Source organism: Euleptes europaea, chromosome 6, assembly GCF_029931775.1.
Source record: "Euleptes europaea isolate rEulEur1 chromosome 6, rEulEur1.hap1, whole genome shotgun sequence".
In the NCBI taxonomy this organism is placed as follows: Eukaryota; Metazoa; Chordata; class Lepidosauria; order Squamata; family Sphaerodactylidae; genus Euleptes; species Euleptes europaea.
In genome coordinates this window covers 46,339,549-46,364,975 of record NC_079317.1, presented here as the reverse complement: position 1 = coordinate 46,364,975, position 25,427 = coordinate 46,339,549, and the positions used below count along the sequence as shown (strand labels likewise).

General features: G+C 42.7%; 1 protein-coding gene across 3 annotated transcripts in view; it reads right to left on the bottom strand.

Moving 5' to 3' along the window:
- CDIN1 (CDAN1 interacting nuclease 1) overlaps positions 1–11,945 on the bottom strand; it is a 179,044-nt gene extending 167,099 nt beyond the window's left edge. For all 3 annotated transcript variants that reach the window (XM_056851272.1, XM_056851273.1, XM_056851274.1), the window contains exon 1: positions 11,840–11,945. In XM_056851272.1, coding sequence (XP_056707250.1) covers positions 11,840–11,940 — 101 coding nt within the window. In that variant the 5' untranslated portion in view covers positions 11,941–11,945. The remainder of the gene's footprint in view (positions 1–11,839) is intronic.
- Between the last annotated feature and the right edge of the window lie 13,482 nt (positions 11,946–25,427).

Sequence of the window (25,427 nt, the reverse complement as noted above, 5' to 3'; positions counted from 1 at the left end):
GGCTACAGTCCATTTACCTGCTTAGTTCAATGTAGCTTGAAGAACAAGTTACATTTTAGTTATTAGCTTTTCCTATAACTGTTATTGGCAAAACAAAGTAGATAATATAGCTTTCATAAATGATGGAATTCAGTATAAGGACTGCTGAGTAGAACAGCACCTTTTAACAAGAGCTAGTCCTGTGCTTGCTAAAGCAGGCATGTATAATTATAATGGCGCCAACTGATAATGGTAGTTCATCAGTGGTTTATAAGTGGTGTTTGGTATCTTTATAAGATGCACTAGCAATTTCATGCAAAGAAGTGGCTAGATTAAACTGGGAAATATATGAAAAACCTTGGGGTAAAGAAATGTTAATAGTATAATGAGCACATATGGGTAGCCACGGTATTCTTACTGGAACCTAGTAATATCAGGGAACAAAGTATCTGGAATTTTTTTTTACAACATATCTAGTATAATAGATAGCCATGAAATATGCTGGGTGGCCTCAGACAAACCTTCATCTTACAACATAAAGGTTTGTTGTGGGGATAAAACATAATAATATACATATGCTACCCTGAGTGTTTGGAAAAGGATGAAACTCAAATATGATAAATATTTCATTTCTCAAGTCTCTTACAGTGCAAATCCTAAACAGTTATACCCTTCTAAGCCCACTGATTTCAGTGGACTTCTCAGGGTATAACTCTGCTGAGGATTGCAATATGAATGTCTCAGCATTATATAATAAGTTGTTATAGTGGCAGGATATCACTTGCCAATGAAAGGATGGAAGGTGAGACAGTCATATATTGACAAAGAAAAAAAATCAGTATCTGAACAGGGCTCCATATGGGCTAACTCTAACTGTTCTTCTCAAATCTGTAGACAGCTGCAATGCTTAAGACATGACAAAGTTTCACCTAATGACAAGCCTATTGTTAGATGTAGTTGTCTCTTCCCAGATCCCTGTAGGCAGATCCAATGGTAACAAATACTAAGCACAGCATTTCTATTCTCTGGGAAAGTCCACAATACATCACAATGAAATACTCATAAGAAAAATAGTAATCTTCAATAGACATTCCTGTTCTAACGTTATTGGAATTGACAAAAACAAGTCAAGGAGAATGAGAAAGTTCTCAAAACACAAGAACTGATGGTGTGATGTTCACAAAGAGACAGTGATGCAAGTAGATTCCTGACAAAACCGGCCAATTGTATGGGCTGGCAGACATAGCACTAACATCAGAATAAGGGGGACCGGAAAGAGTGCATTATTTATTCTAATGCAAGACTAGGTTTTTCCTCAGTTATGCCATTAAAAAAAAGACAGCAGTATCCTAGAAAAGGTCTTCTTTCAGCCCACTCCTCTGGAGGCAAAATCCTATCTCCACCCCTTTACTGTTTTCACCCGTTCTTGCTCAAAAGGCAGACTCGGAGACTTCTGAAGCCTCTTGAGACAGAACCTCTCTAACCTATTGCTCTTGAGTTGCAACCCCTACCTTACAAAAAATCTGAGAGCCTTTCCTTTTTTAGCTCACCTTCTCTTCCCAGTTGGCTTCTCCAGCCCTTCTACAGATCCTGATTGGCTGTCAGCTGCTCTGCTCATACACCAAACAGGACTAAAGGGGATTGGTTTGCTGTCTCTCTCTCTCTCTCTCCCCCCCCCCAAAAAAAGGGTAGAACATTTGCCCATCAATCACATACAATAAGAGAAGGAGAGGCTCTACCTGAATGCTAATGCTCATTCATGCTGGGGGAGGAAGAAGGATTTCACATCTAGTTAGACAGAGGTCTGCAACACTGTTGCAGATTGAAAGACCTTGCAGATTGGGGAGTTATTTCATTCTGTTGGTTTTAATTTGTGGTGTTTTTAATTGTGGCTTGTAAGCCACCTTGACCCATGAGGAAAAGGGGTATATGTTTTAATTAATAAGATCTTGAGGAATGCATCGACACCTTAGTTTGTCCATTTTTGCACTTCCATGTGCCTTGATAGCTACTTGTTTTGAGGACTGGGTTATCAATCCAGTACTCACTGGTATAGGAAGGAGTAATATTTTCTGGTGAGAACTAACACAAAACACCCAGACAGCTGAAGACTTGATTCTGAATTGCAGAATACTGTAAGTATAAAGAGATTTGCTTACCAGTAACTGATATTCTTCAAGCGATCATCTGTGCATTCAAAATGATGGGCTTTGTACCTACATAGCACTTCAATTAGGAAATTTCTAGAGAACAACATTCCCCCTGTGACTGAGCGTATCTGTTAAAGCAATGTCACTGCAAGAAATATGAATTGATTCAAGTGTGATGCTGTACCTGATGCATCTCTCCCACAGACTGCAAGGTAGGCAAGACTAAGCAACAAAGACAATGCCTCCGTGTTGGTTTTGGTGACAAGTTGTCTGTAGAAGCCTGAGAAGAGCATAAAAACTTGCAGATAGTCAGAAGCTCCAAGTGGTTTATGTGGAGTTGTCCCTCCTGAGGTGACCAAGGTTGACTGATGGTATGTCTGCCATAATGCATATACCTTCTCCTACTAAGGGACATCTGTAGTAAGCACACCTTGAGGTGTTGTGATGTAAAGGGGTGATATTAGTGAAGGATAACTCCAGCAGGTAAGGCTCTCGACTGCTGCTGGTGGAAATCTCAGAAGTTTGTCCTGCGAGTCCATTGGTTGGAAGTTGTGGGTTCAGCCAGCACTGGAGAGGCTTCATCCTTGCACAACTGCAACAGAGGATCCCATGAGGGACAGCAATCTCTGAATCAGAGATCAATAAAGAAAATTGGCTGCTAGATTAAGATTAGGAATATGTCTGAAAAAGGAAGGTCCTTGAAGAGAGAGAGCCCCGGGCTTTGACATACACAATGGAAAGCCCATACAGATAGGACTTCTCCCCATTGTATCCAGGATATGCACATGTGAAAGAGGGAGAGAAACAAAGAAGTGCTCTAGCAACTGTCATGTTTCCATCTTGGTGGCCTCCCTTCCCCCACCCCCCGCCTGCCTTTCACTGCTTTGAATACTTTACTATTTCTTATCAGTCTTTGTTTATTGGATATGAACTGAGAGTGCCTTGGATTTTTTAAATATGTATAGTTTTAAATTGTATGTATGACTGATTTAAATTGCATATAATGCTGTAAACTGTTTTAAGACCAACCTGTCAGGAAAGAACAGCATAAAAATCTAATAAAATAATAATAAATAATAGTTGTCTTGAAGTCCTTCAGAGCAATGGAATGGCTGAAAGGTATCACATTGTACTGGTAATGGGTAATGTACAGCCAGATTGAGATGTGGTAGTAGCCACCTTTTAGATCAACAGAACCAAACCAGGATTCCTGGAAGGGGGGGTGATAGGTTCTAGGGTTAAGCATCCTGATTGGGCTGACCCATATCATACTAAGGGTGGGACAAAGACCAGCATCTTTTTTGGAACTGAAGTACCAAACCTAGAAACCTAGACCCCTGTGCCAGAGTAGTATTTTTGTATTGCCTCTTTCAGCTGGAGGAAGCTGATCTCAAAGGAGGGCAGGGTACTGGGGGAAGTACATTTGAATTATCCGAAAGCAAAGAAAACTCTATTGCATATCTCAGCTTGATGCTGCTAGTATCATTTGTAATAGCTTCCCATGCTGGTAGGAAGAAATGAAGAGCTGGAGAGTGGAAGAGAAGGTCAAAGATACCACTTGAACACTCAACATGACTCAAGAGCAGCAATACTCACTCAGTGGCTCAGGAGTCACATGTGGCTCTTTGACATGCCACTTGTGGCTGTTCCGAGCACTGCTCTCTAAAGCGGCAACCACCCATGTTCCAGGAAGGTGGGAAACACCATTGCCCAGGAGGACTTGTGGTTGGCAGGTGGTTCTCACCTTGGAACAGCTGCTGTCACAAGGAATGTACAGATAAAGTGCAAGCCACCCTGAGCTTCAGGTGCTAGGGATGTACATACAGGTCCTATCTTCTCCCAGCCCCCCTCTTCCCCACAGCCTATGCACTCTTATTGCAGCACCTGGGCAGCTGCCAGGAGGAGAGCAAGCTAACCCCAGGGAAGAGCAGTGCAACCACCACTATCACAGCAGCAAAAAGAGCAAGATGCCCACAGTGGGATGCTTTTACTCCTCTTTCTCCACAACCACCTTGCTTTCTTCCCACGAATTTAAATATGTTAAATATTTACAATCTCCCTTACTCACTGAGCTGCTGTGCCTTATGCTGAGGAGACAATGAGATGGCAGAGAAAGAAGCCCTTCCCATCACTTCAGATATCCAAGGACTGGCTAAGGTTCAACAGCAGTGGGGAGAGATAATGTATGCTCAGAATACAAGTAAAAAAGATTATCCTTCTGTATTTGTTTCAGTTTCAGCCACCTTTATTGGCATGATACCTTCTGGATTTAATATGAATAGTTATATCCTACATTATTGTATGTCTGAGTTTGGTAATGTTGCAGACTGAGCTTTCGGTTAACTTTGACGGTGGCTCTCTGCAAGCCATGGAGTGAGCACCACTGAAGGACCTGCGTGAAGAAGACTGCTCTGAGAAGGAGAATGGCATGTCCTCCTGAGAAGATGTGGACCACTGAGTGGAGCCGTTTGATTTTAGCTTTTGGATCCTCAATAAAGTATTGTCTGTCTTGCTTCTGAATAGGGCTTTCCCGCCAAAGGGCAAATAATCAATACTTGCCTTAGTGTTAGGGGTCAGCTCACAGCAATTTAGGGCAATAGCTCTGCAATGAAAGTGAAGGAGGAGAAGTTGGTTTTCATATGCTGACTTTCTCTACCACTTAAGGAAGAATCAAACCGGCTTACAATCACCTTCCATTCCCCTCCCCATAACAGACACCCTGTGAGGTAGGTGGGACTGAGAGTGTGACTAGCCAAGGTCACCCAGCTGGCTTCATGTGTAGGAGTGGGGAGAGTGCTGCAGTCACAAGCCTGCAGACACACACAGCAAATGATGCCTATACAAAGCCACTGAGGGCTTGTCCCAGTCTCTCTGGTACCACTCTAACAGGAAGAACAACAGAGATTAAGCAAAACTGATCTCATGTGTCTGAATAGTACTCACAATACCAATGCAAATGATGTTGGCCCAAGGAGTTTAATGATGAACACTTGGAAAATCCAGAGTACTGCTTGTGAGGAAGAGATCTATCCCTCTGAGACCTTGGTGGAGATGGGTTAGCACATGGAAGTTGAAGAACGTCTTGAATCACCTCCAAGAAACAGTGGAAACACTGTCCATGACAGCATTCCTCTGTCCTGCTGACACTCTGAAAGAGTTGTTCCCTGTGCCATAGACAATGGGATACTATAGAGCAGTGATGGCGAACCTTTTAGAGATCGAGTGCCCAAACTGCAACCCAAAACCCACTTATTTGTCGCCAAGTGCCAATATGGCAATTTAACCTGAATACTGAGGTTTTAGTTTAGAAAAAACAATTCACATATTTTGCGTTAAAAGAAAACACAATAACAGAGCTTTCAATGACACAAACAACTTTTTATTGAAAGGTAAAAGTTTGTATTTGGCATGCATCTCTCCAGGACTCATCCTCTGCTCAGCCACCGGACATTATTGTACATAAGTAAACAATTATACTGTGCCTGAACCTCCTCAAGAAGTGCTTGAAACTGTCGACAATTCAGAGCACGAGCCATGATGTAATTCACCATTTTTGTGACATCTTTGAGGACATCGTCAAATTTTTTGAACAATTAATGTGATTTTTGCTGTTCTGTGCATGCTGATAATTTGTCTACCCTTGGCTCATACTTTGTAACTTTGAGAGCAACACATGCAGCACTCAGGTCATCTGTTAGCCTGTTTCTGGTGTCAGATTTGATATAATTCAAAGCTGAAAACAGCTGCTCACAAGCATAAGATGATCCAAACAAAGTAAGGAAAGCAATCCCAAGTGCTTTCATTGACTTAAAATTATTTGGCAGAGAATTCCACACTTTAAGGATTTCATTTTCAGAACTAACTGTACTGTCCTTTGGCATCCCTTCTATCTTCTCAAGTGTTTCACGCAGGTCATAGAATTTATTTTTCCAGATAGAGCTTTCCTGAAATTCTATTAGCTCCATTTCCAGATTTTCTAAATCTAACCAGTGTAGGCAGGAAAGATCAAGTTCTTCAAATTTGGCTTTATCTGGAGAAGTAAGAAAACACAGGGTTGTCTCCATCTTACGGAACTGTAAAAATCTGTTACTAAAATTCTCCTTTGCAGCTGCTACAATGCTAGAAAATTCCTTGTAGATTTCCTGATGGCTTGTAGGATTGTCCGCAAATGTTGTAGAATTTTCTAAATGCTTTTTTAGATGGGGGGGCCCCCAGACAAACTGAAGACGGGCGGGGCCCCTGACGAACAGCTGAGCTGCCCCGCAGCTCAACTGAGAGGGAGGCCTGGCAAGGTGCTCAGCCGCAGCCTCCTGGTCCAAACTGAAGACGGGTGAGCCCCCCGACAAACAGCTGAGCTGCCCCGCAGCTCAGCTGAGAGGGGGGGTGGCAAGGTGCTCGGCCACAGCCTCCTGGTCCAAACTGAAGACGGGCGGGGTGCCCCGACAAACAGCTGAGCTGCCGCCGCAGCTCAGCTGAGAGAGAGGGAGGGGTTGCCCCAGGTGCAAAGAGAGGGAGGGCGCCAGCGCAGGCTTGGGGAGCATAGGCTTGGGGAGAAGGAGCACCGCCCTCAGCGCCCTCACCATGGCAACACGGCACAGCCCTAGGCAGATGCAACGGGTCCGTGCGTGCCCACAGAGAGGGCTATAGAGAATCAAACTGAAAGTGCACAGTAAAGATAGAAAAAACGTGAAGAGAAGAGTTCAAGAAACAAGTATTTGTGCGTACACTGATCAATGAATTCTATCTATAACTATGAAGATGCCAGATTAGAGAACTGTGGCTTCATTAAAATATTCTGTTTAGTCTTGTACCACTTTCTGATCATACAAAATAATTATAGTATTTTCATTCTGTATGAGGTTCCTGATCATCTAGAACAATTCCTACAAACTCTGGCTGCACATTACAATGAATTCCTTTATAGCCCTCCAGAATAATTTGTAAACCACATCCTGATTACTCCTATTAAAGACATGCCAATAAAATACTGTCTATAAATAAATAAAATAATTTCTACAGTCAGTAGTTGATGTTCTGAACTGCATGTATTTCAATCAGCGCATATAGTTTATTTTTCCTGAAAGGTGTTCTTCTTCAGCAACTTTCACAGAGCTTTAAATTATCTGAAGTGAGCTGTGACTCACAAAAGCTCAGACCCTGCCAGAAATTTTGCTAGTCTTTAAGGTGCTACTGGACTCTTGCTCTTTTCTACTGCTACAGACAGATTAACACAGCTACCCATCGTGATCTATCTGTACATTATGTGGCAGTTTAAATATCAGCATCAGTTTCAATTCATCAAAAGCCATAGATGGAAAAAAAAGTTTTGCCTATGCCGAACTGTCCCAAGAAGCTTCAAGATTAATTTAATTGAAAAGGCTTCAGGAGCTTTCAAAGGAGAGCTGGTGGTTTCAGACCATTTCCTAATGGACAGCTGCATCTATCATAATACCATGAAGATTTCTAAGACTATTGGCATACAGATACAATATTTTCATTTTAGAGTCTAAGAATATTGGCAATGAAATACACTCAAGATGGAACTGTAAATTTCCACAGATTCAGTTCCATGAAGATGAAGACAAAGAACAAGCTCAATTTCCCAAAATATTCATGGGCTTTGTATTAATATAATAATTATAATATGATGTAAACAAGGACTGTCAACCACCTGAAGATTTTAGTACATTATCTCTCCTCATCAATTAAACTTAAATAAATTTGCAAATGATCAAAATCTTAGAGGTGAATTTTTGAGCATTCTGAAAATTGATACAATTTCTCTAAAGTCTGAAACAACAACTTAAAATATAAAAAGCAACCATTCATTATTATAGTTTAATATTATCCTTTCTCGTACATTTATAAATCTGGAATATTTCCTATTACACGAGCAAAATGTCTTCAAAATAATATATAATAAGAATAAAATTAGGGTTCCCCCACCCCAATATTATTATTCTAACATTGGTCTCCTCTGAGCACTCACAGCTATGCAATGCAATCCTAAACAATATTCAGAACTAAATCCCATTGGGTTTAGTGGAATTTACTCCCTAATAAGTATACAAACAGCTCAATCCTAATGGTGACAAAAGAGGTTTGGAGCCGGCATGACCACAGCGCTGGCGGTAGTACTACTTGCACTGGCTATAATGGCACCAATATTCTATTTAATGGAGCTTATTTAATTATGAAATTATGAGACAATGGGGGAAATCAGGTAAAGGTTAGAGATTAGCTTTATGTTGAGATGACAACCAGGGTTACTCCATATTATTTATATACTACAACACTTAGGTTCTGTAGAAATAGTTAGAAAATGTGGTCATTAATATATGAAACCTGAAGGCTGAAAAATAAGTCTAGCTCCTAAATTCTGGAGCTGCCTCCTAGAGCCAAAGAAAATTTATCAGGGCCTACTATATACCACAGTACAACTATGGAAGGGACATATAAAATTTACAAGCAGGATCTCATAAAAAACTTGAGGAAGGACATCCTATTCTCCTTGCCTTTCCCGGGATGTCCCCTCTCCCCCACCCATTCTCTGTCACTCATGCCCCCTCTCTTTCTGTCTCTCTCCACTTCTTCTGTCACTCATACCCTCTCTTTCTTTCTTTCTTTCTCTCCCCATCTCTTTTCTGTCCTTCATGCCCCCTCTTTTTGTCTCCCCCAACCCCTTCTCTGTCACTCTTCCTCTCTGTTCCAAAGACCAGGTGCGGTGCCCAAGAAGAAATGTTCTTGTGTCAAGGCAGATCTGACTTCAGAGCTTGGGCACACAAGTGAAAGCCCTGGAAAGTTCTAAGTCGGTACATGGGATCATGCTGGGAGAGGCAGTCCTTCACATACGTGAGACCCAGGCTGCCTAGGGCTTTAAAGGTAAAAACCAACATCTTGAATTTGACCTGGAAACAGATAGGCACCGAAAACCATAGGACACTCCAAGTAAGTAAATGAAGGTAGTATAATTACTCCAGGTAAGTAAACGAAGTCTTTGCAAGACTTGTGGGGGAGGGGTGGCTCACTGGCCCGCACCCTCCCTGCCACCGTATCTGCTTGGCCATCTCCCCCTATTGCTCTGGCCATTCAGCCACATGGCTTCCACTACCACTCTACTCGCATATTTAGCTGCACAGTCATCTGCGGTGGCGGTAAAAGGTGGACAATAACCAACAGGGCATAACACATACTTACATATACCCAACTACCAGCCAGAGCATTCATCACAATCTACAGCCAAGTCATACAGTTTAACTGCAATTGCTGTAATCCTTTGAACAGACACCTATAGGTATTTTTAAAACTATAATGCTTATCTGGGGAATGAAGATGTAGATCAATAAACCTAAAAGGGTACTCAGGGATCACCAGGATTACAAAACACACCAAGCAATGAAAGTAATTTCTCTCCAGGATCATCTTATGGATCTACTGCCCACTCTGGAACATCATTCTTCCTTTCATATGCCTTAGGTAAAAGGCCCGTCCTTGCCTCCACAAAGTGAAACAGCAACAACAGCTACCTAACAGAGATATAAGGAGTGAGTAGGCACCATGGCATCCATGGACAACATGTTGGGGGTCCCTGCTTTATATTTTGAACAATGTTTTCTGTACTACCAATTAATTAACCTAACATTGACATTTCACTTGAGCATCCTGTCCTAAATTCTAGAAAACATACAGCTTGAGATGCGGGTATGATGTTAAAACAGTATTATGTTTGTACTCATTTAAACATTTATTTCCAAAATATTTAGAAAAGAATGAAGAGGATAAGATTTTAATACATTTTGTAGTTTTAAACAAATCATAAGAAAAGGTAACAGTTCATCTCAAAATTATTATAATTTCTAATTTATTTTAAAGCCAAAGATATATTAAAAGATATAGCAATACCAGAAAAGCGTAGATCAGAAAATACAGATTTGACTAGTACTGTTCAATACACTTTTTTCAGTGTAAATATAATATAGATATCCTCTTTTACCATAAAGAAAAAAAACTATTTTTACTTTTTATCCTTCCTTTCCTCCAAAGAGTTCAAGGTGCCATAAATTCCCCCCCCCCATACCACTAGAGTTCTATGAGTTACCTTATGAAAAACAGAGGGGGGGAGGGAACCTACATCTCAAAGTTTAACACCCTAGCCACTAAACTGCACTAGATAAAATGATGTGTGAGATATATTACACGTAAACAGAAATTTGTTTGAAGGACAAAGCAAATTTAGAACATGGGTATTTTTGCACACAGTATGTTTACAGAAATATAATTGTAATTGATAACAGTAGTTTAACAATCACTCTTTTCCACTTTGCTGAATATGCTTCAAATAGCAGAACAGCAACAGGTGGAAAGAACGCAAGCAAAGAGCCTAGGAAGGAACTGCTCTGAAGTATATATTCAGATCACTTCAGTTGACTGCTTACAGATCTTTAACTTTTCACTACATCCTTATGAATGAAGTGAGGATTCTAATCCCGATGGATGAATGAAAAATCAGAACTCGAGAACAGTAGTTATTCTCAATCAAGTCCTATTTGTGCAAGAAATTGCAAGGGCAACTGGAAGAAAAAGACCATTAGCTGTTCAACAGGATGGGTACAGGGCATCAAATGTGGGATCGAAAGATCTTGACTCAATCATCCACTTTTGCCACAGTCTGGGTACAGAATTAGGGTCTCACTGTGATCAGGAATACTGCATTTCCAGTGTTCCTGATCGCAGAGACAGAATCTATTTGGGTCCAGTTTGTATAAGCATGGGTTCTGATGGCATTCCCCCCTTCCCACAAGGGGGAGATGGCACTTAAACCCTCCCTGCGGGGGGGCAGGTAGCATTTTCCCCCTGTGGCAAGGGTGGAGATAGCATTCCTCCCCCTGCGAGGGGGAGATGGTATTTCTCCTCTCCCACATAAGAACCTAAGAAGATGGCATTCCCTCCCCCCAGGAGAGATGGCATTTCTCCCCCCCCCCAGAAGGGAGATGGCCAGGGGAGATGGCATTCCCCCCCCCAGGGGAGATGGCATTTCTTTCCCCCCCCCCAGAGGGGAGATGGCATTCCCCCCCAGGGGAGATGGCATTTCTTTCCCCCCCAGAGGGGGCATTTCTTCCCCCCCCCAGGGGAGATGGCCAGGGGAGATGGCATTCCCCACCCCCAGGGGAGATGGCATTTCTTTCCCCCCCAGAGGGGAGATGGCATTCCCACCCCAGGGGAGATGGCATTTCTTCCCCCCCCCCCGAGGGGAGATGGCATTTCTTCCCCCCCCCCGAGGGGAGATGGCAATCCCCCCCCCGAGGGGAGATGGCAATCCCCCCCCCGAGGGGAGATGGCATTTCTTCCCCCCCCCCCGAGGGGAGATGGCAATCCCCCCCCGAGGGGAGATGGCAATCCCCCCCCGAGGGGAGATGGCAATCCCCCCCCCGAGGGGAGATGGCAATCCCCCCCCCCGAGGGGAGATGGCAATCCCCCCCCCGAGGGGAGATGGCATTTCCGCCCCCTCGCGAGATTCACGGCCCCCGCTTGTTTAAGAACGCACCGCCTGCAGAAGAGCCTCAGCCAGCAAAAAGCAGCCGGAAGCCCGGCCCGCGGGGGCCTGCGAGTGATTCGTTAGCAGCTGCTTCCAATGACTGACTTTGCAGCCGCCTACCTGAAAGGGGCGGGGTTCGTCCTTGAGCCCCAGACTCCGCCCGCTCGGGACTTACCCGGGGAACCTGCCCTTCAGTCTCCCGAGGCTCTGTCTAGTTGGGGGCGCTTGAGCCAGGAACTGGGCAATCTCCCCATACTGGGCTTTGCTCAGCTTCATGCCTCCCGCTCTCCCTGGGGAAGAAGGAAGAGGAGGGGCGGCCGCCGTTCGAAGAGCGCGCGCCGGGACAGCAGCTGGGGAGACGCGCGCCCCCGCAGGGCGGAAGAGGGAAGAGCAGCGCGCCGGGGGGGGGGGGGGCGAGCGCAGGCCAACCAAACCGACGGAAGCCTCTGCCCCGAGCGCTTCCAGTCGTCACCGCCAGCGGGGAACAGAGGCGCTCATGCGCGGCTCTCGCAGCTCCGCCCCGGTGCGTCTGCGCTGAGAGCGACGCTCGGCCTCTCCTCTTGCGGCCGCGTCGGGCGGGAAGCGGGCGGGCGAGCCCGAGGCCAAAGCGCGCCCTTTCTTGGGTCAGGCGCTGGGCTGATGCCGCTCTTTGGGCCCGTGTGTTCCTTCGAGCGGACCGTCAAAACACCTCCTCGGCCGAGTCACTTCTGTCTGTCTCCTGTTTGTGCCAGAGCGGCAGGAAGGAAAAGGCCACGGGCTGTTCAAAAGGCCCTGTTAATAGAATAAAAATAATCTATTTTTAGAATAGAAATAAAAATAAAAATATTTTTAAAACTGTTTTCGACACTTCTTCGAAAGTCGGGTGATGGGTCACTTTTTAAGGTGGGTGGAGGGTCGAAGGGGTATCTTTTTGAACTGTATAATTTTGTAACCATGAATGTATTAATAAGTATATATAGATACTCGTTTGTATTTTCTTTGTTTAATTTTCTTTATATTATTACTATTATTGTATTTGTTTTGTTTTATGTTATAAAAATTTATTTTTTTTAAAAAAGGCACTCGCAGAGGGAGAGGCAGGAAAAGGACCCCACCCCTCCTGCTCCTTGCCCCTCTCAGTCATTTGAGGGAGGGCCAAAGATTGAGCTGCGGGAGGAATGGACTGAAATGAATGACAAGAATGCCGTTGGGAGCAATGGGAGATGACAGAATGCCTATTGGATGTATTGGGAGCCAGGAATACCAACTGGTTTTCATGGGCTCCGCTGAAATGCGTTACTGCAAACAAAAGTTGCAGTGACAATGTGGAATGGATTTCCAGAAACCTGCCCTGGGCCTGGAATGATAGCGGAGAATGAAATGAAGAGCTCTGGTTCAGATAGACTGCTCTGGGACTGGAAGTAGAATTTGGGGATAGCACAAATGTTCTGGGGCCGGAATCACAGCCCTCAAGAGTGGAATGATAGTTGCTGGATGTAGCAGAAATGCCCTGTGACTGGAATGACCGGTCCCAGTGTGCAGTGACAGTCCCTGTAACCAGATCAATTACTCTCAGTCTGGAATGAAGATTCCAGGGACTGGAATGACAGCCCCCCCCCCCCACTGGAACAATGGCCCCTGAGACTGGTATCAGTGCTCTGGGATTGGAATGGCAGCCCTTAGAGTAGAATTATGGTCCCTGTGGGCAGCATAACTTTGGGAGCTTGAATGACAGAGCCCAGTGTGGAATGACAGCCTCTGAGACTAGAATCAGTGATCTGGGACTGGAAATGACACACACACACACGAGTAGAATAGTAGACCCTGGAAATAATGTAAGTGTTCTGGGTCTGGAATGACAGCCCCCAGAGTGGAATGAACACACGTAGCTGCCTTTAACTGAATCAGACTCTTGGTCCCTCAAAGTCAGTATTGTCTACTCAGACCGGCAGCAGCTCTCCAGGGTCTCAGGTAGAGGTCTTTCACATAACCTACTTGGCTAATCTCTTTAACTGGAGATGCCAGGGATTGAATCTGGGACCTTCTGCATGCCAAGCAAATGCTCTACCACTGAGTCACAGCCCCTCCCCCAGCCCCTGTGATTAAAATCTGCCCTGCAACTGCAATCATGAACCTGTTATTTCCAGAGCACTATTTCCCAGAGCCAGGGGCTGTCATTCTACTCTGGGAGCTGTCATTCCAGTGCCAGACTACTGATTCCAGTCTCGGGGACTGTCATTCCACTCTGACAGCTGTCATTCCAGTCCTAGAGCAGTTTATCTGGGCCCAGGGACTGTCATTCCAGTCCCAGGGACTTAGCACAACTTTGCATTCACTCACTACTGGCCTTCCTGCAGGGCTGAGTGTTGAATGTGGGAGAGGTGGCTCTTTAGGGCACTAGCTGGGGTGTCACGCAGTAGAGTTTTAAAAGGCTAGTCTGGCCTGTGAGTGGCTCAGGCCCTGCACTGGGTGTTTTTGTCATAAAAGCAAGGTTGGAAGATAGGGCTATCCATGGCTACTAGTCAAAATGAAAGTAGTCATGATGCATACCTATTATCTCTAGTATCAAAGGAGCATGCCTATTATATAGAGAGCCAGCATGGTGTAGTGCTTAAGAGTGGTGGTTAGGAGCGGTGGACTTTAATCTGGAGAACCGGGTTTGATTCCCCACTCCACATGAGCAGCAGACTCTAATCTGGTGAGCTGGATTTATTTCCCCACTACTACACATGAAGCCAGCTGGGTGACCTTGGACTAGTCACAGCTCTCTTAGAGCTCTCTCAACCTCACCTATCTCACAGGGTGTCTGTTGTAGGGAGGGGAAGGGAAAGTGATTGTAAGCCAGTCTGATTCTTCCTTAAGTGGTTGAGAAAGTCGGCATATAAAAATGAACTCTTCTTTATTAGGCGCTGTGGAACACAGGCAGGAAACTGTGGGCTTCCTAGAAGCACCTGGTTGGCCACTATGTGAAGACTGCTGGAGTTGATGGGCCTTGGTCTGATCCAGCATGGCTTTTCTTACACTCTTATGAGGCTGCAGTCCTATCGCAGCTACTGCTTGTGACTTAGTCCTGTTGACTTTAGATAGATTTCACTAGCAGTCCACATATATAGGATCAACCTGTTTGAAGGTTGCCCACCTCATACTCCCAAATAACCCAGACTGGTAATCAGTTGTCGTTCTCCTGTTCAAATCTCAGTGGCTTTCACCAGTCAGAGCTGGACTATGTGAGCTCCAGCCATTAGATAACTAAGTTCCATTGAGCTATGTAACTAACTTTCAAAGTATGTTTCAATTAAACGGGGTTAAAAGCTTAAAGAATTTAAACCTGTCAAATGCAATGGGGTTTTAACCCATGGTTTTTAACTTGCTACCACCCAGCATTCACTGAATATACAACATAAACAAATGACATTAAAAAATCAAGACATAAAAACAGGTCTCTAAACCAGGCAACTTTATAAAGGCATACAATATACAAATTTCAGGCATACAATCATTGAGAATATTGTACCTAATTACCATCAGCCAACTCTTCAATATCTGGTTTGATTCCTATTTGCTATGTTCCATTTTTGTAAGGGCCTGTGGGAGAAATGTGGGATTTTATCCTTCGAGTGGGCAGGGCAGTGTGAAACAACTCTTTGCTGGCTGTCAGAAACCATGGTAATTGGGGGAAGGGGGTTGCCTAAAATTATGAAGGTTCCCCCCCCCCAAAAAAAAGTTCTCAGTCTTCCCATCCCAGATTTGCAGATGGATCCCATTAAAAAGCAAAAGTTTAAATTTCCCTTAACTGCCCTTATTTTAACTGGAGTATGACTTTAACTGCCCTGACTTGGATGGCCCAGCCTAGCCTGATCTCGTCAGATCTTAAAGCTAAGCAGGGTCTGTCCTGGTTATTACTTAGATGGGAGACTACCAAGGAATACCAGGATCATTATCAGAGGAAGGCAATTGCAAACCCCACCTCTGTTAGCCTCTTGCCTTAAAAACCCTACTGGGTTGCCATAAGTCTGTTGCGACTTGATGGCTCTTTACACACATGCACACACACATGATATGGACTAATGAAATTACATACATTCATAAACACTTTTCTGTGCACACAGAAAAACTGGGTTATTCAGATGAAATATATCCTGTTTTCTGTGTGGATGGATTTTTTTGTATTGAACCATCATGTGAGCTCCACCTGCCCTGTGGTACAGTTAACTCCAGAGACAGTTTTAGCACCACAATGTAAAGTAGGCCTTCTTACCACTTTAAACTCAAAATGAAATAGACAACTATAAATTAAACTATTAGGGTGATATTTTACAGTGGGCTTCAAAATAGCCTTTTGCTTATTCATCAATGGTGAACAGGCAAGCCTAGAAGTTTTTATAAATTGGAAGAATTCATTCTTTTTTATTTTGTTGCTGTTGATGTCCCACAGATGACTTGCTTTGGTATATTGGGTTGGGCAAGTAAGCTAGTAAAAATTAATGTGAGCTAGTAACTTTTGTAGACGTATTTACAAGGCTGCATAACAAGATGCTACATATATGTCTTAAAAATGATAAAGTGTCTGAAGGCTGGATTTTGTCTATTTTGTGCACTCATTGGTGATATTATTTTGCTTTAAAGAGAAGTTCAGATTCTTGTGCCTTTTTCATTGGAATATGCACATCAGAATTACATACTTAGTACTGGATACAGTCTGATCCTGTGTACCGTATGTTTATTTAGAAGGAAGCACACTATTTGGACAGGTTTGTACTTCTAATATGTTTTTGTTAAGATGGAGTAATTTGGGGGCATGGGAATGGAAAGCTGGAGAAGACTTGGCTGCAGTCCTAGATACACTCACTTGCTTTTGAATAAACCCCCTTGGCAGAAAATTGTATATTTTATTTATTTACTTTCTGATGCTCATATGTTGTTATGAATCCCATACAGCATGCACTCTGAACATATCTGATGTCCTGTAGGTATGGCTGCCCACATATTAATTTCCTTTGCCCATTTACAGCTAGAATAAACCTAAGTAAAAGGTAAAGATCCCCTGTGCAAGCAAATTCAAAATGTAATTTAAGGGCACAGAGAAATATATGATCCACTGATGCATTTCTGAGATTGTGCAATGCCACGTGGGGACCTATATGAAGCTTCTAATATGAGAATCATACGTGGTTCGGAAGGCTGGTATTGGGCCATGAATTTGTGAGTTCTGTCTTCCACTTTCTTCCACTTCTCTTGCATGTTAAATCCTCTTCCTTGTCCTTGTGTGTTCTTACTATAATTTGCTATGACAGGTGAATTATGTATGTTTCGACAGACTTCCTTTTCCCCCTTCAGCCCAAGATAATCCCTCTAATTTGGCTGGGTCCTGGAATTCCTACACGAATGAACACCTTGGCATGTAGGTAAGAGTTAAAAGAGGTCAGCACACACCATCATCAAAAGAGCTTCAATAATTCAACATACATTCTGCATATAAACACAGATAAATGGGAATTACTAAAAGTACAGCTAGAGATGTCACAGATTACTAAACAGAAATCAAAAAGAGTATGTTGTGCTAATCCTAAACTGGCCAGTATCTTGCCTTGACATTTCCCTTCTGGAAATTGGGCTCAAGGCAGCAAAGTCAAAGATTTGTCACTGACTACAGCCTTTGCTTTGGTTCCTCCTCCTTGGTGTGTGTTGCCAAACCAAGCTGGCAGTTTTGACCATTCATCTCCATCTTGGAGGGTCTGTGTGGACCCAATCAAAATTCTGTGGGTTTGATTAAATTCACCTGACCAATAATTCCCCTGTTGTGATAATGCAGTTTTATGATGCTTGAGCTGGAAACTATAAACCAGTGGTTCCCAAACATTTTGGGCCACACACACCCTTGGTTCCACAAACTCAACCCACGTGCCCCCTGCCCTATCCTATAAAAAGCATTATTCAAAATAGGGGTTTGCATGACTCACTAAAGAAGATAATAACAATAAAATTTCAAAACAATTGTTACAAAACAGTAACAATTAATTGCACATCTATTCAAAATCAAATTAAAACTTTTTAGTTGAAATTTATTTAACAAAACTTGAACTTGATCCAGTGGTACCAGCTCTTCAAAGTCTGGAAAAAAATTATGATAGTTTCCACTAAATTTGCCAGGATGGTGCTATAGCTTGATATATTGTAAATTATTGTAACAACACAGTTGAAGGGGCCTACCTGTAGCGCCCCCCCCCCTGCTGTCCTCTTGCCTCTTAGTGCCCCCCTAGGTAATCCCATGGCCCCCTAGGAGGTGGTACTTCCCACTTTGGGAACCACTGCTATAAACGATCCATCTTGCAACAGACCTGCCCGAATGGCTGATTAAGGTTCCTCAGCTCATCCTGCTTCTCAGCCCAACCACCACCTAAAGCTGTGTTCTGGGAGAGAATCCCTTAAATTGTCTCAACCCATAAAGATGGTATTGTGATATGCCATGTATTTCCACCTATTCGTTTACATAGTTTTCTTGTTGGAAAAACAAAACATGTAGAGTTGGTAAAATTTACATAAACATGGATGTTACTGAGCAAGTAAAATCCAAGTGGTAAATGCAGAGATTTGATTGCAAAAGGATTGTGTGGAGGTTCACTGCTGAACTTCCTTTCTCATTGAACTAAATACCAGTTTTCAGTCATTTTATTAGTCTTAAAACCATGAAGAATAGAGTTGTAATACTGAAAAGAATGGGCATCACATATAGTCTCTTTTTGTCTCTTGCGTCTCTGTATACTGTATCTGTATATCTTCTTCCTTAGAGACAAAAAACACAAAATGAGAACTTTTTTAAAGCAGAAAAAAATCAGATTTTATATATATAAAAAGATTTTATTTTCTTTTGATCTGAAATATTACTAGATGGTAGGGGGAAGCCCTTTTCCTTATGCTTTCCATTTAAAACCCCATGAGGGTATAATTTTCTTGGGCTACATAAAGGATCATTTTCCTCTTTCTTGCCAAAGATTAGATTACCACTTTTTTCCTGAAACTGAGGTTTCTTGATAATTACCTGCTTCATTCTTGCTATGTCTCCTTTGGAAATAAATAATGCTCTTTTTAAAGGAAAAAATAAGATTTATTCTTCTAGTCTTTGTCACAAGATAATTTTCAATTGAAAGTGAATTTTTTAAAGAAGTAGTAGTGTTGCACATTTATACTTGTAGGAGTCTCTCACCAGCTACTTGGGTTGAAAACAACTATGCTGTTCCACCTAAATATCCCATATATCGTTGGAATATCTGTATTAGAAGACCACGGATATCAGATTACAAAACAAAAGTTGAATATAGTTAACATAATGTATTTATTAGGGCCTCATAAGAGAATAGGTTTCTGTAGTCATAGGCCAATGTTATGTTTAAATTCTTTTAAAACTAAGGGCTGTTTCTCATGACCTGCTGAAATATGGTATCATTATGCTTTTTGGGAAAGTACTCTGGTCTTTTGGTTCAGGTGAGTGATAACCACACAAATCATCTTTTCTCTACATTTCTAGAATATTGCCAGATGTACTATATTTTCTTTCTCTGCTTTGAAACACCATTTCTTTTAAAGGAAATTCTCTGATGACACATGACTTAGTTCTGTCTCTGAAGTTAAGTATGTTTGGACTTAACTGTGGGAAAACATGTGGATGAGAAATCCTGTGGAAACTTAAGTATACTTCTCTGAGTTCCTTGGATGGACTATATGGATTATAAATTCCTCAGTTTCTATGTGCTATATTGATTTGCTCTGATGAACACATCATCTCTCTCATCCAAAGATTAAATGTTTTCAGGTATTTTATAGCCCCATCCTAAACCCTGATCCAAAAGGACTTAAGATGCTGACTAAGCATTATGCCAGTATCTCTCTGAGTGACACTGGCACATCGAGAGAACGCTGGTAGCAAATTGAGCCGGCATGGTGCTAGCATATTTTTTATGCTAACATAGACACAGGCAGAGCCAGGGGTGTGGAATGGACATAAAATGTAATCCAAGGGACCCTTTCCTGGAAGTAAGTCTCATTGAATAATGTGGGACTTACTTTTAATTAGTCCTGCTAAGAATTGCTCTCATAGTCTGCTGCTTAAGCTCCTCAAATGCCAGATCTACCCCCAATGGTGCAACATTAAAGGTAAATGTCCCCTGTGCAAGCACCGGGTCATTCCTGACCCATGGGGTGATGTCCCATCCCGACATTTAATAGGCAGACTTTGTTTACGGGGTGGTTGGCCAGTGCCTTCCCCAGTCATCTTCCCTTTACCCCCAGCAAGCTAGGTACTCATTTGACAGACCTCAGAAGGATGGAAGGCTGAGTCAACCTTGAGCCGGCTACCTGAAACCAACTTCTGTCGGGCTCAAACTCAGGTCGTGAGCAGAGCTTGGACTGCAGTACTGCAGCTTACCACTCTGCACCACGGGGCTCCTATGCTGTAACATTACACCAATCAAAATGCTGGCATAGCCCATGGGCCCAATGCAAAAGAAAAAAGTAAACTCTCCTACATTCTTCCCTAACCCTAAACTATGGAGCAAGATGCTGAATAAATCTGCAGCCAATCACATCCCTCCCTAGCAGGCAGTCACATCACTCCGGACACCAAATCACACATGCAGAACATAAACTCTAGGCAAGACACACAGATCTCGGATGCTAGGGCATGCAGCATGTTATTTTTCTGTCACATGAAATGCACACATAAACCACAGAGCTTGCACTTCAATGTGCAAAATACAGTAGACCCTTCACCCTTGCCAATTGTGAGGCATCCATCTGTTGCCTCCCAGTCATAAAAGAACCATATTTCCTGCAAAATGTAATGATGAATGGTGTGGTGGGACTAAAAACAGGCTGGAGACCATGTGATGCGGTTGGATGGCAAATAAGGGAAATGAGAAGCTATGAATCCTTGACTGGCAAGTGTCTGCTGTACACTTGAAGGGCACTTAGCAAAAACAACCAAGGGAGAGAGCTAACATTGTTGCATTTGCTTAACACTGCTGTTCTCAGAGCTCTTACAGGTATTCCAACCCATGACATAGATACTGAAGGGGATACCATACTCCCCCAATGGGGTGCAGGAACAATGAGTCCCATACAGCTAAGCAAGGGAGGGGGAGTATCCATCACAAACCAAGACTCTTGCAGTTGTTCCTTCTTGCCTTCCACATGTACCGGCTCTATGTATTGCCTTAACACCCATGCTTCCCACAATATTTGCTAGCCGTAAATGTATACAGTTGGGGAGAAGATATACCAACACTCCAGTACTGTGCTGTCAGCACTGTACCATGCTAGCATCACCTTTTCCCCTGCTGTTGAGGGACACAGGTAGTACAACTGTGATCTGGGGTGGCTGCCAGCCACCCACTTCAATGTGCGTTACTTTCCCCCAAAAACCCATGTTGCCTACTATTGCCTTACATGATTGGAGCACCATGGAATTGCCTCTGCAGACAGTACTGAAACCATTCCAATGCAACTTCCATACGAGGGTTGGGTAATTGATGTCCTCTACTTATACCATGTCTCTAACAGGTGCATTCCACTATGTGACAACCCAAAAGAGGGGAGCAGAACATGAAGGAGCTGCATGATAACCATTTGCAGAGTTCAGGAACTGTTACTGCAGAACATTGCTCATTAATGTCTTAGGCTGTTTGCAGGTACCCATCCAACAGGGGCAGAGACTAGGGTAGAGTCCTTTTGCAATGTGATGCCAACCACTGGCTGATACTACAGTGCAGCCAAGACCTGCAGTGACCACTGTGTATCTTGCTGCACTGCTGTGGAGTTTCCAAATCTCTTGTTCCTGCCTAGCTGTAGCTTGCAAAGGCGCAGAACCCTTACTAGAATAAGGGAGTTGGTAGCACTATCCCTCTGAATGGATGTGGTTTCCTAAATGCTGTTCAATAAATATGGGGATTGCTCTACAACTGTGTCTCTGTTGGATTAGGGCTGTACAGATTGGGCATGAGTCTCACCCCCTCATTCCTTATACCAGTATGCAGTGCACACGGAGAAGGCTACTGCGCTGGTCCAAGGGGGCACAGGTATGGTCTTGCAAGGGAGGGGGGACGGCTCTGCAGTTGCATACTTCCCCATATTACTGCTGGCATCTGATAATTATGTCTGAAATGAGCCCTAATGTATAGGGCTATGGCTTCTATCAGAATTGCTATCAAAATTGAGCTTTTCATTTGTAGTGTTTACCAGTTGGTACCAGCTATTTGAATATACAGGTTTCGCCACTCTTGAAAAGTGTATTTCATTACAGTAAAACAACTGAAAGAAAGTACACAGGAACTACCCGTAACATCCAAAAAATTATAGAACTCTAAAAAAAAACCTTTTAAAAAAACCCTGAAGTCTAAAAAATTTTTCAGGTATCCTAACTGGCATGTGTGTAGCTCTGTTTTAATTAGAATAAATAGCAGTTGAAGGATCTGATTTTACAGAACATAAAAAGGTTTTGTACTGTTGATGTTTCTTCCTGATTTAAATGATTTTGGCCTGGTGTGCCAATTTAAATATTGTTTAAACTTAAACATGAAATAAACCTGGGCTCCAATTATGACTATTAAACTTATAGTAGCGGTAACCTACAATATGTTATCTTGAGTAACTTTAACTTACTTTCCCCACAGACTTTGGTATGAGTTGGTTGTCATTGATTCTGGGAAACTCTACCCCTCCTCCACTCTTATTCCACAGATGCAAATGAAGTATATCTCTTTTATCCCATCTACATGTTTTGTTTAATAAGTTATTTTAGATGGCTGTCATGCTATTAATTAAGGTTAGGTAGAAAATACTTACAGAAATCCTTATATCAAAGATAAAGACAGGTATTCAACAATGTAGTGGGAATAGTTTTGATACAAATTCAATGCATTCTAAAGCATTTGTTTTCAAGGCCTGAGAATGGTGTGTTCAGAAACGTCTCCTATACTAGCAGTCCTGCAATCCTAAACATTCACACTCACCTAAACTCACTGATATCAATGGATTTAGAAAGATTGTAATTGCCCTACTAAAGTACCTATTTTCCTTTAACTTGGGTTGGTGTTTCTCTCTGGACATCGGATTGGCTATATAAGATTCATAACAGTAACTTATTTGTAATTGCAACTGGGAGATGGAAATCAATACTTGGGATGGTTATTTGTGAACAGTTAATATTGTTATGAAGTAATTTGTTTGGGGTTTTTTCCTCTTCTTCAAAAGGTTTTATTTTTGTTCATTGATTGAAATACACTTTTCTTTACTCACCATTTTGGAGCCTAAACAAAAAAATGTTGGCATGCTTCCAGTTAACATAGTAATAACTATCTGTAACTGGGCTAATAAACACCTCTGCAGGATATAGTTATTACCTCGTAAACAACAAGCTGTTGCAATTTATCATTTAATTGGCATCCATTTGTAGTAAGAAAGTAATTGTATTATTTGACGTACAAATATTTAGCATCAATTTGGATAAGAATGAGAAAGTAGGAGTTAATCGTCTTATCAAATGGATCATATAGTATTATTAAACTCTAACTGCTTTTCTATTGACAGTCTGTTTACATTTATTTTTTAAAAGTTCTTAGGAAGTTATATAATTACTCTATAGTCCAACAAAGAAAACTATATGTCAAGGGTAGAACAGCAGTATAGAGTAAAATGTCAGCTTAAGGCAGCAAATCTTTCTCCTAAGCCCATAGTTTTTATGCTAACAGAAATCATTACAAAAGAGTAGACAAAGTTAATTGTATTAACATATCCATTATACCTACTTTCTTCATAGAGATTTTAACCCATAATATAAATTAAGTATTGATAAATTGTATATTGCACGAAGTCTATTGTTTTCTAACTATTTAAATTTACGTAGGATCCTGCTTGTTAAATATGTAGCTGTATTTTCTATAGCATAGTAGCTGAAAATTATACAGCACGTAAAATGTAAAACACTTTGGAATGCCACTATATTCTGAAGATGCCATTTTTCTATGTGAGAGGGATGCTCCTAGGGATTTTGCAGATTCATAGCACTTCTTCCTCTATGTGAACTGCAGCCCCTCTTCATATCCCATAATTCTTTACGCAATGAAATGGGTAGGTTCACCTACATGGGCAGTGCATAGGTGCCATATAATTTATTTAGGATATTTCTATGCCGCCTCTTCAGAGTCCTGCTTGAGGCAGATTTCAGTTAAACAACGTAATATTAAAAAAGCCATTAAAACCAAGCCATTGAACATAAACTGCATAAAACTATCCATAAAACAGAAGCAGACCATTTTAAAAACTGGTACGATAAAACCCCTAATTATAAGCCTGAGTAAAGAGAGGTGTTTTGGCCTCGTATCTGAAAGAAAGCAAAGTAGGTACCAGGCAAGCCTCAAGGAGGAGCACATTCCAGAGGCAAGGCAGCACCACAGAAAATGCCCTTCAGGTACCCTGGGCCCAAGCCATTTAGTGACAGGGGCTAAACCAGCTCTTTGCAATGAGCCCCGAAAAAGATGGGAAACAAGTGTAGGTCTTTCATCTCAGGAGTAATATGATCCCGGTAACCAACCTCCAACATTAGCCTGGTAGCCACATTTTGAACCAGCTGAACTGAAGTTTCAGGACTGTTATTAAGGGCATATAATTCGCATCACAGTAATTTAACTTGGATGTGATCAGAGCATGGATCATGGTGGCAAAATGACACTTTTTGAGAAACAGTCTTAACTGGTGAAACAGCCAGAGTTGATTAAATGTGCTACATGCCACAGAGGAGACCCGAGCCTACAATCATAGGCCAATCATAGGGAGTAGGACTCCCAACCTACAAACTTCCTCCTGCAGGGGGAATTCAGCAACCTCCAGGACAGGCTGGCTCCACAATCCCCTAGCGTCTTCAGTTTATTGACCCTCATTCATCTTTTGCAGGCACCTATTATAAGGATCCAGAAAATGTGTATTGAATCTTAGAAGCATAATTTCTATATTTCTCCTTATTTCTCTTTCCCCCAGCAGCTCCTGCACATACACATGCCCAGTGCCATTGCTAAAAGCCAGGTTTCCCTCCTGAATGATATGCCATGTGCTATGGGACTGAGTGAGGCATAGTGGTGCATGACCGTGCCTGTCTCGGAAGAAAGGCAAGGCCTAGGCGTGGGGGGCAGAAGAGCCCACCTTCCGTGTTCCCCACACCAAACAGGACACAATGTGTGGCAGAGGGAAGGAGGAAATGGGCTGGGCCTACCTCCCACCCCCCATGGAGTGAGCAAGCTCCTCACCTGCTGACCACTGGGGCCAGGGGCACTTCCCGGAGCAGAGTTTGAGCAGACCCTGATGCTACAGGCAAAAGGCAGACTGGTAAGTGCCCCTCCATTTCTGGTACCCCCAGAAACTGCCTAGGGCCACCTAGTGGATGAGTCACCAAAACTTCTTACTGTTAAGAAGTTTCTCTTAGGTCGTTTATGCATGGGTACTTTCATCCACGTTCGCCCCCAGTCTGTCTCGGTTGTTCCTTGGAGTTATGCATGAGTTTTACGTCCATTAGAGATCACCTCGCTGCCAGCCATCACAAATCCCAGGACTTCAAATTCCTCTATTAACCCGATTCTTCCATCTCCCCTGAGCTCAACTTGGGTGAAATCCCCATGCATAAGGCAAAGTGTGGGACACAGAAGCTTGGGGGAATGACGTTTCTCTCACAGACAGCACTACAGCCAATGACAAAACAGTGTTTCAAGGGGTGGGCAATAAATGCTTCCTGCTTCCTCGGA